Here is a 17,141-nt window from a genome sequence, read left to right on the forward strand (position 1 = left end):
GAGCAGTACAAGGAGAAGTTTAGATCCTACAAGAGAAAGGAATCCCAAACATGGTTGGAATGTGCTGATTCTTTTTGCAGGTCACTGGATGGTTGGGTGAAGGGCAGTAAGGTAAACACGTATGAGGGGCTTTACAATTTAATTGCTTGGGAGCACTTGTACAGTTTATGTTTTCCAGAGCTGCGCCAGCACCTCATTGACAGCAAGCTGACTGACCCCAGGAAGCTTGCACAGGAAGCGGACCGCTGGGAGAGCACCAGGGTCCAAAGGAGGTATGGGGGGGGACCACGCCAAGGGTGGGCAGGGTCCCTCTCAGAAGAAAGGGGGGGGGTAAGGGCAAACAGAGGGAGTTCTCTAAAGGGCCCCAAACTGATTTCCAGGGTAAGGATTCCCAACCCCCCAGTGAAAAGAAGCCATTGTTGTCCAAAGGGAAGCCAGTGGCAGGTGGTCCCCCACGTAAGTGCTATGCATGTGACCAGGTGGGTCATGTGAGGGGGGACCCAAATGTCCCAAAAGTACACTGGCACCCACTGGTGCACCGTCCCAGGGTTTGGCCAGTGTAGCGCTTGGGGAGGAGTTGGTTTCAGGTGGGTGGGAACCAGCAGAAATGACCCTTGTCTCACTAGGGGACAGTGAGATGGTCCAGAGAAACCTAGTGCCTGATAACACTAAGAAGTACAGGCAATGGGTGACCATCAATGGACAGAGGGTGGAGGCTCTGAGAGACACAGGAGCCAGTGTGACTACAGTGAGGAGTCACCTGGTGTCTGAAGAGCAGATTGATCCCCGGGTACTTCATCAAGTAGTACTCTGCAGAGTGGCGCAGGTTCCCTTTGAATGGGGGGGGTCTCAGGTTCCTGGAAAGTAGCTGTGAGTCCAACCATGCCTGTTGATTGTTTGCTAGGCAACGACCTGGAGGATTCCCCTTGGAAGGAGGTGGAACACAGGTCTCACTTGGAGATGTTGGGTCTGCCTGGGTGGGTATGCGTATCCACCCGTTCTATGGCAGCAAATCAGGGTAGTCAAGAGCCCCTGGAGCCTGAAACAGTGGCCCAGGGGACCGCCAAGAAGAGGAAGGGCAGGGGGCGTGGGAAACCGGCCCCGAAGTTCCCACGGTCCGAGAGGAGGCGAAGCCTGAGGGTGACGCCCCGGAACCCACAGGGGAGCAGGTGGCTGAACTGGGGGAGGTCCCTGAGCTGTCACAGTGGCAGCAGGAAGGGGGACCCACCAGGGAAGCATTCTGCACAGCGCAGAAGGAGTGCCCTACTCTTGACGGGCTGCGGCAGCAGGCTGCAGCCCAGGCGGCTGGCGAGGCACCAGGTACTCACCTGATATATTGGGAGGATGGCCTCCTGTTTAGTGAGCCTAAGGTTCCTGAGCCTGGGTCAGCTCGTATGCTGGTGGTACCCCAGTGCTTCAGGGCCTTCCCACTGGGTTTGGCTCACGATGTGCCTTTAGCAGGACATCTAGGGCATGACAAGACCTATAAGAGGCTTGTCTCCCACTTTTACTGGCCCTTGATGCACAAGCAGTCAGCTGCTTATTGTAGGTCTTGTCAGACTTGTCAGGCAAGTGGCAAGAGTGGGGGGAAATGCAAAGCTCCCCTCCAACCTTTACCGGTAGTCAGTACTCCCTTTGAAAGGGTAGGAATTGACATTGTGGGGCCTCTGGATCCCAAGACAGCCCTGGACAACAGGTTCATCCTGGTCTTGGTGGACCATGCCACACGGTACCCAGAAGCCATTTCTCTAAGGACAGTCACTGCCCCCGTGGTGGGACGTGCCTTGATGGGAGTTTTTACCCGCATGGGGTTCCCCAAGGAAGTGGTATCTGATAGAGGTACAAACTTCATATCTACTTATATGAAGTCTCTGTGGAAGGTGTGTGGGGTAACATACAAGTTCACCACACCTTACCACCCCCAAAGTAATGGTCTGGTTGAGAGATTCAACCACACCTTGAAAGGCATGATTCAGGGCCTGTCAGAGCCCTTGAGGCGTAAGTGGGACGTCCTCTTGCCATGCCTTCTGTTCGCTTACAGGGAGGTGCCTCAAAAGGGACTTGGCTTTAGCCCCTTTGAGCTCATCTATGGCCACCCTGTGAGGGGACCGCTCAGTCTGGTGAAGGAGGCTTTGGAGAAAGCTCCTAGTAAACCACCCCAGGATGTATTTAGCTACATGCTGGCACTAAGAAACCAGACTGCCCGCTTCAGGAGTTTCGCTCAGGAGAACCTGGAAGCAAGCCAGGAGGATATGAAACGGTGGTACGACCAGAATGCCACTCTGGTTGAGTTTCAGCCTGGACAAAAAGTGTGGGTCATGGCACCAGTAGAGCCTAGGGCTCTCCAAGATAAGTGGACTGGGCCTTTTGAGGTGGTGGAAAGAAAGAGCAAGGTCACCTATCTGGTAGACTTGCAATCCCCCAGGAACCCTTTGAGGGTCCTACATGTCAACCGCCTCAAACCACACTTTGAGCGAACTGAGCTATCCATGCTCCTAGCGACAGATGACGGGGTGGAGGAAGAGAGTGAGCCTCTTCCTGACCTCCTGTCTGCAGGAGAGAAAGATGGGTCTGTGGAGGGAGTGATTCACTCCCTGACTGAGGAACAGCAGAGGGACTGTCGGCACGTGTTGGGACAGTTCGCCTCGCTGTTTTCCCTGATCCCAGGAGTCACACACCTGTGCACACATGATGTGAACACTGGGGACAGTACACCTGTTAAACATAAGGTTTACAGGGTGACTGACAGGGTCAGGGCTTGCATTAAGGAGGAAGTCTCCAAAATGTTAACCCTACGGGTCATTGAGCACTCCAGCAGTTCTTGGGCCAGTCCAGTGGTATTGGTCCCAAAGGCTGCTGCTCCTGGTGCCACTCCAGAACTTAGGTTCTGTGTGGACCACCGGGGTCTCAGTGCGGTCAGCAAGACTGACGCACACCCCATCCCCCGGGCTGATGAGCTCATTGATCGGTTAGGAGCTGCCAAGTACCTCAGTACATTTGATTTAACATCTGGGCACTGGCAGATTGCCTTAACTGAGGGGGCAAAGGAGAGGTCAGCATTCTCTACCCCAGATGGGTACTTCCACTTCAATGTGATGCCCTTTGGGATGAAGAATGCCCCTGCCACCTTTCAGAGGTTGGTCAACCAGGTGTTGGCAGGACTGGATGAGTTCAGAGCCGCCTACCTGGATGACATTGCTGTGTTTAGTTCCACATGGGAGGAACACCTGCAACACCTCTGGAGAATGTTAGAGGCCTTGCAGAAGGCAGGCCTCACTATTAAGGCGAGCAAGTGCCAAATAGGGCAGGGTTCTGTGGTGTACTCAGGACACCAGGTGGGGAGTGGCCAGGTGGCACCCCTACAGCCTAAGATTGACACGATTCTGGCTTGGGAGCCTCCCAAGACCCAGACTGAAGTGAGAGCCTTTTTAGGTCTCACAGGATATTACAGGAGGTTTGTTAAGGGATATGGTACCATTGTTACCCCCTTAACTGAGTTGACTTCTAAGAAGCAACCCAAGAAGGTGATCTGGACAGAGGCTTGCCAGAACGCTTTTGATGCCCTGAAGGCTGCCATGTGCACAGCACCTGTGCTGAAGGCACCCGACTACTCCAAGGAGTTTGTTGTGCAAACAGACGCCTCAGAGCATGGTATTGGAGCAGTACTCTCACAGCTGAATTAAGAGGGCCTAGATCAACCCGTAGCCTTCATTAGCCGGAGGTTACTACCCAGGGAACGTAGGTGGAGTGCCATAGAACGCGAAGCGTTTTCTGTGGTCTGGGCACTGAAAAAGCTGAGACCCTACTTGTTTGGGACTCACTTCCGAGTTCAGACCGACCACAGGCCCCTCAGATGGTTAATGCAGATGAGGGGTGAGAATCCAAAACTGTTGAGGTGGTCCATTTCCCTACAGGGGATGGACTTTACGATGGAACATCGTCCTGGTACAGAGCACGCCAATGCTGATGGTCTGTCCAGGTTCTTCCGCCTTAGTGATGAGAACTCCCATGTGGTTGGGTAGTTGCTCCCCACTTTTAGCTTGGGGGGGACACGTGTTAGACTTTTCATCCTTGGCGTGGTCTCCCTTAACTTTTTGCCTCTGTTCCCCAGGTTGTTGATGTGTGCTGGACTCTGATTTTATTGTTTTTGTTACTCTGGGCACTTTACCACTGCTAACCAGTGCTAAAGTGCAAGTGCTCCTGTTTAAAATGTGTACGTAATTGGTTCTCCATGACTGGCATATTTGTTTTACTGTTAAATCCCTAGTAAAGTGCACTAGAAGTGCCCAGGGCCTGTAAATCAAATGTTACTAGTGGGCCTGTAGCACTGGTTGTGCAACCCACATAAGTAGCTCTCTAATCATGATTCAGACTTGCCATTGCAGTGTCTGTGTGTGCAGTTTTACCTGTAAATTCGACTTGGCAAGTGTACCCACTTGCCAGGCCTAAACCTTCCCTTCTCTTACATGTCAGACACCCCTAAGGTAGGCCCTAGGTAGGCCCAGGGGCAGGGTGCAGTGTATGGTTAAGGTAGGACATATTGGGCCTGATTACAACTTTGGAGGAGGTGTTAATCCGTCCCAAAAGTGATGGTAAAGTGACGGATATACTACCAGCCGTATTACGAGTCCATTATATCCTATGGAACTCGTAATACGGCTGGTGGTATATCCGTCACATTTGGGACGGATTAACACCTCCTCCAAACTTGTAATCAGGCCCATAGTAATGTGTTTTATATGTCCTGACAGTGAAATATTGCTAAATTCGTTTTTCACTGTTGCAAGGCCTGTCCCTCTCATAGGTTAACATGGGGGCTACCTTTAAATCTGATTAAAGTGTAGATTCCCTTTGGGAGCGGATTTGCATGTGGAGTTTGGGGTCCCTGAGCTCACAATTTAAAAATACATCTTTTAGTAAAGTTGATTTTAAGATTGTGGGGGTGATTCTGACCCGCCAGGGTCGGCGGGAGCACCGCCAACAGGCTGGCGGTGCCCTGCAGGGCATTCTGACCGCGGCGGTATGGCCGCGGTCAGAAAGGGAAAACCGGCGGTCTCCCGCAGGTTTTCCGCTGCCCTATTGAATCCTCCATGGCGGTGCAGCTTGCTGCACCGCCATGGGGATTCTGACACCCCATACCGCCATCCTGTTCCTGGCGGTTCTCCCGCCAGGAACAGGATGGCGGTATGGGGTGTCGCGGGGCCCCTGGGGGCCCCTGCAGTGCCCATGCCAATGGCATGGGCACTGCAGGGGCCCCCATAAGAGGGCCCCAAAAAGAATTTCAGTGTCTGCTTTGCAGACACTGAAATTCGCGACGGGTGCAACTGCACCTGCCGCACCTTCCCACTCCGCCGGCTCAATTCTGAGCCGGCGTCCTCGTGGGAAGGGTTTTTGCACTGGGCTGGCGGGCGGCCTTTTGGCGGTCACCCGCCAGCCCAGTGCAAAAGCCAAAATACCCTCAGCGGTCTTTCGACTGCGGAGCGGTATTTTGGAGGGGGGAAGTCTGGCGGGCGGCCTCCGCCGCCCGCCAGACTCAGAATGACCCCCTGTGTGTTTAAAAATTCCACTTTTAGAAAGTGAGCATTTCCTTGCTTATACCATTTCTGTGACTCTGCCTGTTTGTGGATTCCCTGTCTGGGTCAGTTTGACAGTTGGGCTGGTTGCACCTCACACTAGACAGTGACACAAACGGAGCTGGGGTGTAGCCCGCATATCCTGATGAGCCATCTGTGCTAGGAGGGAGGGGAGGAGTGGTCACTCGCACCTGAAAGGGCTGTGCCTGCCCTCAGACAATGCAGTCTCCGACCCCCTGGTGAGTGTCTGGGGCCTGGCCTGAGCAAGGCAGGATTTCACATTCCAAAGAGACTTTACTTTGAAGTAGGCCTACTTCAAAGGAGAAACTGGGTATAAGAAGGGCACCCAAAACCACAGACTCTAGAAAAATACTTCTGGAACCAAGAGGAACCTCTGCCTGGAGAAGAGCTGAATAGCTGAGGAAGAAGTGCTGCCCTGCCTGTGACTGGTCTTTGTGGAGCTTTCCTGCAGTGCTGCTTCTGCCAGAGTAAGAGGGCAAAGACTGGACTTTGTGTGCCTTCCATCTTGTGAAGAAATCTCCAAGGGCTTGATTTAGAGCTTGCCTCCTGTTGTTTGAAGTCTCAGGGACAGCAAAGACTTCTCTCTGCCAGCACCTGGAGTCTCTGGAGAGACTCCTGCTCTGACAAGTGTTGCCCTATCCAGTCCTTGGGCCCTTGAAAGGAAAGCTGGTGGAAATCCAAGGAAATCAACTTTGGACGACTCCGGACCGATGCGCTGCTGAATCCGGGGACGCCGCCTACACCCGACGCCGTGACCTTCCCTGGAACGCGACGCTCTTTGCAGGCCCGACGCCGCTGCATCCCCGCTGAAGTCTGCGACTCCGTGGAAGTCGCTGCACCACGTCGTGAACGACGTCGCTCGAAGTGCGCGGATTCAACATTTCGCACAGACGCCGCGTGCCCCGACTTCGCGCATCTGCTTGTTTTCACTCTTCACCAAAGGTACAATACTTGGGGGTCTACGCGACTCCGTGTCCGGCGCCACTGGTGTCGGCTTGTTGGGAACGACTCCATCACGACGCTGTGTTAACACCTCATCGAACCATTTTTGTTTCTAAGCGCTATTTTTTAGTTCAATCTTTAATAAATTCATAACTTGACTTGTGTATGTTGGATTTTTGTCGTTTTGGTCTTGTTTTGTTTAGATAAATATTTCCTATTTTTCTAAACTGGTGTTGTATCATTTTGTAGTGTTTTCATTGAGGTACTGTGTGTGTTGGTACAAATACTTTACACCTAGCACTCTGAAGTTAAGCCTACTGCTCTGCCAAGCTACCAAGGGGGTAAGCAGGGGTTAGCTGAGGGTGATTCTGTTTTACCCTGACTAGAGTGAGGGTCCTTGCTTGAACAGGGGGTAACCTGACTGTCAACCAAAGACCCCATTTCTAACAAAAGGAAACCTCTAGCTCTTCACCAGAATGTTACATGGTCATTGCTTCAAATGTTCTGCCACCCTATGGATTTTTTGGAGAAATGAATGACTACATTTAAAAGCAGGATTGACTAAATTATGCAACAAGGACTGACAAATTGTGCAGCAAAATATGTGACAATAGTGTTACACTAATTTGCCATTTAAGCACACAATGGGCCTGATTTCCAGTTGCCATTAAATTGTCATCTGTGCCAAACACCATTTTAAAAAGGGATTGCATTTGTAGGTAGTGTAATGTTTATCGCAGTTGGAAAATACTAGATATGATAAAGACAGCACCCTTCGATACATTTTGACATGTCAAATATGCTTGAAGTTAACCAAGGAAAAAGGCCGGGCATGACAATGTACTGTACATACATACAGACTGTGGTACAGTAACCATCAAAATCTGCATTTCCTTCTCCAACATTTCAGAGAATGTGACAATAATCAGCTCTGATGAATTTCTTGCCAGATTTGTATAGGATGAAATAGTTATGGCATCTGAAAATGACTACTGGTAATCAGGCCCTAAGATACAAAAGAGATGTGCAGGCTATTCAAAGACTTCTTCATATAGAAAAGTAGCTATTTTCAGAAGATTGCATTGAAGATGATATTTATCAATAAGTAATATATTTCTTGCAGAAATGTAAACAGTGAATTGTCAGTTCTCTTTATCCAGGTAAATGGCAGAGATTATACACTATTAGGCCAACAGACATTCATATAAGTGAGAAACTTCACTAGATGTCCTAACAAGCAGATATTATGTATTATTTTGGTGGCAATTGTGCAAATAGCAAAGAAGACGTGTTATTTACCTGGCTGCAGGCTAAATAGCTTAGAATATGTATGAATGGTATAGTGGCCATGAAAATATCAAAGAAATTATATTTTGTACTCATCCACTTGTTAAACAGTAGAGACTAGAGCTCCATTACCAGTGATCTGGATTTAAGAGTGGGGATGCCTTATGGTCTGAAATGATGGCCTATACCTTGCACATAAATTCAGCTATTCTGAGTGAATCCCCACAGAATAAAAACTAGAACTACCCATGCAGATTTAGGGCCTGATTTCGATATTGGCAGAAGCGTTACTCCGTCACAACAGTGACAGATTTCCCGTTCACCGAAATCTAAATCCCATTATATCCTATGAGATTTTGATTTGGCCAGATGGGATGTCCGTCACAGTTGTGACAGAGTAACTCATCCGCCAATATCTAAATCAGGCCCTTAGTCTTTCCAGGTGAAATTTAGCATAGAATATCCAGATCTGTGTGAATTTACATGCCCATTTACCACCACCAATGAACAGTATTCAGTGGGTGCCTGTGAGAGATGGGGTCATGCTGGGTGGTTGCATGGAGTTGCAGAGTATGGGATTGGCCATGGAATGTGGCCAAATTGCTCCTGCAGGCTGATCCTCCAATGATTTCACCATATAGATTTCCTGACTAATAAAATTGAGTTTGATGTTACTGTACTTGGCAAACCTGGATGCAGGAACACCGTGGCACTTGTAATTAAACAGAGTGGTATCCCACCCTACGAAACGCTCCCTTTGATTCATAATTGGGCCCAATGTATTATTTGGTTTCAAACCATGAACATTTCAAAGAAAAAATATAGTTTAGGTGCCTCTAACTATATAGTACTAATATTGGATGATCAGGACACTGGCCGTTCAAGCAGCAAATAAACTTCACTGTTTGAAATTCACAGGCTAACTAGTACATCCTGTATAATGAATGGCCAGCTGCCAAGCAAACAGAAAAGACATTTCATTATTTACCCAACTTCAAAGTAGCCACTTGTCTTGCAGGAAAGCATAGGAACAACATTTTGTTAACACTGTCTACAAACGTCTTGTAAAAAACGTGCCTTTTTATTCTCTGCACCCTTGTGATATTTTGGGCTTTTAGACAGTTTGTGGTTTAATCGCTGCATCCACTATGGGCCTTCAGAAGCACCTCTTTCCATTAATAAATAGATCAACATAGCAGTATTGTACATGAGCGAACTAAGGGGGTCATTACAACCCTGGCGGACGGTGTTAAAACGGTGGTAAGCCAACAGGCTGGCGGTCTTATTTTTGGAATTATGACCATGGCGGTTACCGCCATGGTCATGCGCCGCTTCTCCCTTCCGCCCGCCAGGGCGGAGACGACCGCTGGGCTGGAGACCTGGGTCTCCAGCCCGGCGGCCGTGACAATACCGCCGCCAGTATTTTGACCCGGCTTACCGCCGTGGATTTCCAGTGGTAGGAACCGCCATGAAATCCATGGCGGTAAGCACTATCAGTGCCAGGGAATTCCTTCCCTGGCACAGATAGGGGTCTCCCCCACCCCCACCCCGACTCCCTCCCCTACACCCCCCACCACCCCTGCCACCCCCCAAAGGTGGCAGGACCCCCCTCCCCGCCCCGACCCCCGACATTACCTTACACACACCCGACACGCACGCAGGCACCACCAACACACATACACGCACACACACCGACACACATGCCAACATCCACACACACATTCAGACACGTACACCCACATTCACACATTCACGCACACATCCACACAGACATACCTACAGACATACACGCACTTATTCCCAAAACACGCAACACCCCCGCAAGCATACACGCACTCACACACCCCCCTACATACACAGACGCACACCCCCATGCACCCACACAATACACAACACCCCCCAACCCCCCTCCCCTAACGGACGATCGACTTACCTGTTCCGTCGATCTGCCAGGAGGGGACGGGAGCCATGGGGGCAGCTCCGCCGACACCACACTGCCAACAGAACACCGCCACGCAGAATCACAGGACGTGATTAGCTGGGCGGTGTTCTGTTGGCGTGGAGGTGGAGCAACCTCCACTTCCCCGCCGCCCGCAAGTATGGCTGTTGGCGGCTCTCCATCGGAAAAACGACGGAGGGCAGCCAACCGTCATAATACGCCGAGCGGCAAACCGCCACTACTGACGGTCTTCCGCACGGCGGTCCCCCAGAGGTCTTGTTCAAAGACCGCCGAGGTTGTAATGAGCACCTAAGTGTTCCGTCCGAAGGCATTGTGAGATTCAAGAAATAGGCCTAAAGAAGAGGAGCAAAATGTTCGAACTTGTTCTGCATTCAGAGCCTCTTTTGAGCTGATGGTATTTTTTGTAATATTTTGCCACTGGATATTGGTGGCAAAAATTGTTACATAAGAACCTGATTCTGTATTTTGTAGGGACACTTATGTATGTTTCAGAAACGGAATCGGTATTCATTGGAATCCCATTTTAGGAGTCAGAAAATGTTTTCTGCCTCCTACAATAAGATTAGTACAGTAGAAAGAGCATTTTAAGGGTCACAAACACTGAATTGGAACGCTAGCAACCATTACAAAGCTTAGTAAATCAGGCCCACAGCCACATGTCTCTGTGTTTATTTGGAGCAATTCCAATATTATTCCCTCATTAGACTCTCTAAGCTTCAGGTGAAAAATCAACTGGTTTTCACCTCTAGCTCTCTGTGATCTGCTGCTTCCTGATTGATCTTACCAAAGTCTCACAGAACTCATTTGTGTTTATAAATTGCATCCATCAAAAATATACTAGCCAAAATGTCACAGTATTGTGACGGTAAATATACAGAGACACAATTTATACTTACCTACATATACTCACCTTCGCCATATTGCATAGTCAATGTTCTGGCTAGGATATCTTTGTATGGCAATATTTTTGAACTCGATATGCTAGAATACTAACCATATAAACTCGTACTACTCTACTGCTATCTTTAATTCTATTATTGATCCTTAATCCTTGATCTAGACTACAAGATCAGCCACTTAGGTGTGTTTAGCACAATTCTAAAAGCACTCTGTGTTTAATTTCATTCATAATTAACATCACTTCCTTTACTATTATTTATTCTAAAGATATTCCAATTATCATTATTTGAATGTTACATTGCATTAGTTCTATTTAGTTGTTATAGTGTGCAGAGTTCCCACCCAGATGAAATTCAGTGTCTACGAATAGATAATAAAAACATCATATGATTTTGGAGAAAAAAAGCTGTCTGGAGATCTGTTCATTGCATTGAGGGTGTAAGCTCTCTTGGAAACCATAATACGGCTCCCTTTTCATGGCATATCCTTTTCATTTTATTGCAGCTCCAGAAGTTGAAGAAATCTCTTTCATTTAAAACCAAAAGTATGCGAAGTAAAAGCGCAGACAACTTCTTCCAGAGCAATAACACTGAGGTGAAACTTCAAGTCGATTTGTTACCCAAAGTGTGTATTAGCACCAGCCAGCTCAAAATCTCTGACAGTCAGAACTCCACCCCGAAGAAATGCACCAGCCCAGTTCAGCCACCTCCCCCGGCCTCCAAGACCCACGTTTTTCAGGAGCACATCTTCAAAAAGCCCACATTCTGCGATTCTTGCAACCACATGATTGTCGGTAAGAATTGTTTGTCTTTCTGGTGCTTTTTTTATAAGTCATAGTTCCGCTTTACCTATTGGCATTTGAACTCTCCCTGCAAGTTGTTTGTTTTGACACTCTCTTTATAACCATAGCGGGTATTGACAAGGAGCTGTTGCATAGGGAGTGGTGTTATCTTTTCTAGATTTATTTCCTAGAGTTTACTAGACAATAAAAAATTTGTAAAAAAAAAAGAAAACAACAGTAAAAGATTTGAATGTTGTTGCAGCCCATAGCTTTCTTTCTTTAGATGTTTTATCTCGAGCCACCTGTTTGGAGTACATTGCAATGTGCAGTAGGATTAACAGTTCTTGCACTAATACATCCAATGCAGAAAACAAACAACGACAAAGAAAAAAAAGAAATACCAAAAGAGTGATATTCAGTGCCATCATTACAAAATGGTTCTGTGCGTAGTCTGACAAGAAAACTACAATTTACAAAGTTGAATGTAGGTTTATAGTCATCACTGTATCTGGGTGTGTGCCTGTGTAAGAGAGAGAGAGAGAGATTGCATGGACAAACTATAAATTAGCACTTACATCTGTCTAAAAGAAATGGCAATGAATCAGTAGATGACATGTTGACAGAATATATAAATTATGCTCTTAACGGAACAGACATAATGGCTTGTTATTCAAATTAAAAGTGTTTAATGTTGTTTTATCACCATTAAACCCTCTAACGTATACCACGTTTTTCGTCAGTCATTTTCATTGACAGGTATGAAGTTGGAAAATCATAAAATGCTCTCGGACATCATTATTAGCATAGCAGAATGCAGCTGACCCTAAAAAGATGGTTGGCAAGAATATTTCTTAGCCTGTAGAACTGGTGGGTGAAGGAACGGACTTCAACCTTCTCTGGAAAAAACATAAATACAGAGTTTAATGATAAGAAAACCATAATGCTAGTTAATACTATATGAAGGAAGAGAAGCAAGCACACTTACATTGGCAGCTTCTCTTCTCAGACAATTTAGAAATATTTTATTGAAACGGAGTGGGTGGATGAACCCTACTTATAAGAGGCCTAAACGGGACTAGAAGACAGATCACTGCTGTAAGTGTCATAATGCATAGGTATCAATGGGCACATTGTAAGTCAAGGTGGTCCCCATAGTTCTTTAAAGTGAAGCGGTAAGCCTGATTGATCTTGGGACACTAACAAAGGGATATTTTAATGGTGTTGTGGTTATGAGTGGTGCCTGAAAAGCATTGGAATGTCACTGTTCTAATTCTGTTAGGGGCTTGTGTATGAGGTTTGTTCCTTCTGATGATTGGCAGTTGCTGCAGGTTGGACAGAAGTTACTAATTCATATATTTATTTAGTTATTGCAATTCCAATATAGGCCAAACCCTTAACTCTTCCTTCCTATAAGGCCATATTTTTTGCAACCATTTAATGAGACTTATGTTTGATTGCAAAAACTGATACTCCTTATGGGCTAGGCCCACTACCTCTAATATCATGAAAGTTTTGTCGAGTATCTGTTTTCTGAAAGAATCAGAAAATGCAAAGTCCCTTTATGTGTCTTATTCCATGTTTATTTGAACTATTCTTGTTAATTTCACATGGAATTCAAATTTTCTCCAAATCGTGTCTTCAGCAATTATTATTTGAATATACATGAATTTCAGTATTTCAATGTACCACAAATCACATATTTGTAGATTATATTTTTCGAAATTCCACTTGTGTTGTATTTCCAAAATAAGGTTTTAAGTATACATGCCCCAGGGTTTCACCTCATATAATGCCTGCAGGGCAAGGGCTTTCTCAAGGCAGAAAGAAAAGGGCGTTCAAGTATTAACACATATTCAAAGAGCAAAGGTTTTTTTTAATTCACCCTTAGTCTGTCAGGGCATGCTTTAGTTAGAAATAGTAAAAAGAAAAAGAAAAGAAAGCGAGATAGAATAGAACAGGGGTGTAACCACATGTATATTTAGTGAAACATGCTCAACGCAGTAGTGATTTGGGTAAAAAAGAAATGAGTTTTAATTGTCATAGAGGCCCTGAAACCAACAGATGTTAAAAACACTTTTTGAGATCTATTTAGCCACACAGAGTGGCCATGCATCCTATTAAGGATTTCAAGTGATCAATATTTTAGTAGAAATATGAGATTATAAGATTGCAACAGTAGAATGTTAGTACGTGAATTGCACATCACACAAAATTCAAAACCATTAGTGATACTTTCATAGTGTATTTAAATTTGTAGTATCATGGTTCATTTACGTTTTTATGCAACCAATAATAAAATCTGTGATGCCAAAAAAAGTATGGCTTAGCAATTTCACGTATGATGAATACCATGTTTCCCATATTTTATGGTGGCTGAGTGAGGGACATTAGGTAATGAAATCATTTATTGCAAGGTAAAAATGACTATCACCATAACCTGATGCTAAAGTAACATGAACGGAATGGAAACATTTCATAAGAGACGGAATATTACTGACTGCAGTGCAAGGTCAGTAAAGTATGACATTTATGTAACAATACCCGTGTACGGGGGGCACCAAAGTCATGCAACCAATAGTGTGTTGCCCATTTTCTTGCACATGAAATGCTGTGCCCCGAATAACTATTATCCCCTGTGAATGGGGGGTACCAAGGTCATAAAGCTAATATTTTGTTGCCCATGCACCTGGTTAAAGTGGTGGGCTGTATACATATTATCGGATGGGATCCCCAGAAAGAAACCAGACCCGTACCTCTAGTCTCATGAAGTCCTAGTATCTGCCTGTCTCATCAGTCCCTGCTGCCATCCACTTTACACATCATCTTTAAAGTTCCTGAGAGAAGTTTAGCCCCTTTTCCGTGTCATTGATCGCATCCTGTATTTGGATATATGGGTGGTACTACTTGCAGAGGGAAACAAACAGATTCACTAGTTGTCATGGTAATAATCAATTGTTTTATGGCAGCATGACAATCAATTTATATCGCTTTGGGGGAAAACTTGGGGAAAATTTCTCGATGTAGTCTTGTGATGTTTAATTTAACAGCAAACATTGAAGGGATTCTGATTGGGAATGTCTTGGGATTTAACAAGAAATACCCTTGACCACCATCCAAGAATGGTGGGTTATCCAAAGGGTTTTGATCTAATAAATTAGATAGGGTGTTCTCCTCTATTTGCTAATTCACTATATGAGCTGGGAGTATTTATATAGAACTTTTTACTGTGTGTCATAGAGACTTTTTAAAAAACTCCTAGTGGCCTATTGTGTGTAGTGAATTAGAATAATTTGCCTATTTAGTTAATTTGAAACCCATTCAATTAAGGGTTACTAAACTCTGATTTTGATTACCAGTTCTATACGAAGAAATTAAAAATTGACAAGATTGAAGAAAAAATTAAATGAGCGCATTGTTTCAAGAAGATAAAAGTTTTCACATTTTTACCATGCAAATCTCAAATGTCAGTAAATAGAGTCTATCCAATGAGAATATCTTTTTGCAGATATTATTATCATAACAACATATTATGTAATTCAGCATCCTTGTTCAGTCTCTTCTTGACTGTGTCACATCTTAGAATCAAGCCACTTTCTCTTTTGCATTCTCTATGTTTCTTCCCCTTGGGTTCCTGAACATTTTCTCTATGTCATAAAAAGTCAATGTTCTTTGTCTAGAATGCCATTTCTCAAAGTGCTCAACTAGTGGTAATTTATTTTCTGATTTCTGAATATTGCAGAAATGATCCTGTATTTGGTGTTTTAGAGGTCCTATGATACTAGCAAGGTAATATTTTACACAATGGCAAATAATGGTATAGACCACGTACGTACTTTCACAGTTTATCCAATCTCAAATTTATGAAATTTATGATCCTTAATTTGATCCTTAATTTGACCTCTAGTATTTTTATTCAGGCATAACTTACAGCTTGAGCAAATTCTACAAGTGTAGAAGCTGGCAGGTCTTTTCAGAAAAGTTTTTATTTTGCTTCTTTTATCCTGAAAAAATGAGTGACACAACTTTTGCTTCAGATTCAAGGCTTTTCTAAAGCATATTTGAGGGTATGGCTTAATCAATTTCTGAAGCTCTGCATGTTGCATTAGAAGTGAACAATACTTTTCATATATGATGATGTCCAATATTATACTCTGTTATAAATCAAATTGTTTGGGCACCTATCTTTGTGTATGCATCTTGTAGTAGTTGATTTCTGTTTAGCTCACCAATTTTCAGCATGGTCTCATATAGATATTTCTCATCATATCCTCGTTCCATCAAACACCAGGTAAGTTCTGTTGCAGTCCCCAATTGTTGTCGTTAGTATGGCCCATTAGAGATAAAAAAATTGTTGTGTAGGCCAAAGGTAAGCATTTCTAGGATTATCTAATTTCTTTCAAGTAGGTGTACTAATCATGTGGAGAGTGCCTCCTTCACTGCTTCTATGCCATCCCAATGTTTTATCGATGTGTAAAGACTTACTATGTATATTGTAGCCAAAATATACTCTGGTTGCCAATCAATGTTGTCCAGTTTTTGTAGTATGTCCTTGGGTCCCTTATGTAGGATGGTAGGCTCTTCATTAATGGCTGTAGTTCATTATCAATATATTGGTCTACTCAAGAGCAGACAGAGTCTATGCCTGCAACAATTGGCCAACCTTTGGGTGGAAAGCCCGGCTTGTGTATTTTTGGAAGTATATATAAAGTGGGCATCACAGGGTGCTTTACAAATAGAAATTGTTTTTCCTCCAAAGAGATCAGATTTTTGGTGCACCATGTATCCAGTAGATCTGACAAGGAGTGTTGTACTTCAGATGTTGGATTATTTGGTAATTTCTTATAACAAGTCACATCCTCCAATTGACGATATATTTATTTTAGGTAATCATCAGTCGGAAGCAAGACAATGTTTCCCCCTTGTCTGCATCCTTGAGGATCACACCCGTATTGTTGTTTAAGTCTCTCATTGCTCGTTTCTGGTTTAACATGATTTTTGATGGTAAATACTTGACTTTTTGTTTGTAATTGTTATATTCATGTTCTAGGTCTTTCAGGGCAGCAGTGTAGAACAAATCTATGGTATTGTTCAAGGGAGTTGGTGTGAAAGTTAATTTTAAGTGACTGAATTGATTAACGTTTGCATGGGATGTATTAATATTGAGTTCTGCCGCTACCACATCATCATTAGCGACATAACTCAAAATTGATACATCCCATGTAATAGTTATTCAATCCTTTCAACCAAAATTGACTTTCACACCAACTCTACGTCTATGTGCTCTTCAGTTGAACATTAAAAACAAGATGATGGATGGAATGCTTGAATTAATCTCAGCAACTGACAATTACTGTGGGCCCCATCCCAATGCTTCATTTTTCAACCAACATGCCTTTTAAATTTGGACCCAACCTTATGCAAATCAATCTAGACTCTGATGCAGTGGGGAGAACAGTCTAGCCCAAACTGCCAGACCAGGTACTCCGTGAACTTGAACACAAGCGACCCAGGATCTGTTTTACCATTAGTAGTGCTCATCAGCCATATATAGCTTAGTTCCATTGTTGCAGTCAGCACAAGATCATGTCTGGGCATACCCGTCACAATTAGGGCATCAAAAACATTGTGATGGATGGAAATCTTGAATTCATCTCAGCCACTAGTAATCACTGGGGCT

At 44.8% G+C, this 17,141-nt stretch overlaps 1 protein-coding gene across 1 annotated transcript in view; it reads left to right on the forward strand.

The window, feature by feature from the left end:
- STAC (SH3 and cysteine rich domain) overlaps nt 1–17,141 on the forward strand; it is a 1,272,108-nt gene that overhangs the window by 336,096 nt on the left and 918,871 nt on the right. Inside the window, exon 2 of the mRNA XM_069214962.1 lies at nt 11,188–11,476. Coding sequence (XP_069071063.1) covers nt 11,188–11,476 — 289 coding nt within the window. The remainder of the gene's footprint in view (nt 1–11,187; nt 11,477–17,141) is intronic.

The sequence above is a fragment of the Pleurodeles waltl genome, chromosome 2_1 (assembly GCF_031143425.1).
Source record: "Pleurodeles waltl isolate 20211129_DDA chromosome 2_1, aPleWal1.hap1.20221129, whole genome shotgun sequence".
Classification (NCBI taxonomy): Eukaryota; Metazoa; Chordata; class Amphibia; order Caudata; family Salamandridae; genus Pleurodeles; species Pleurodeles waltl.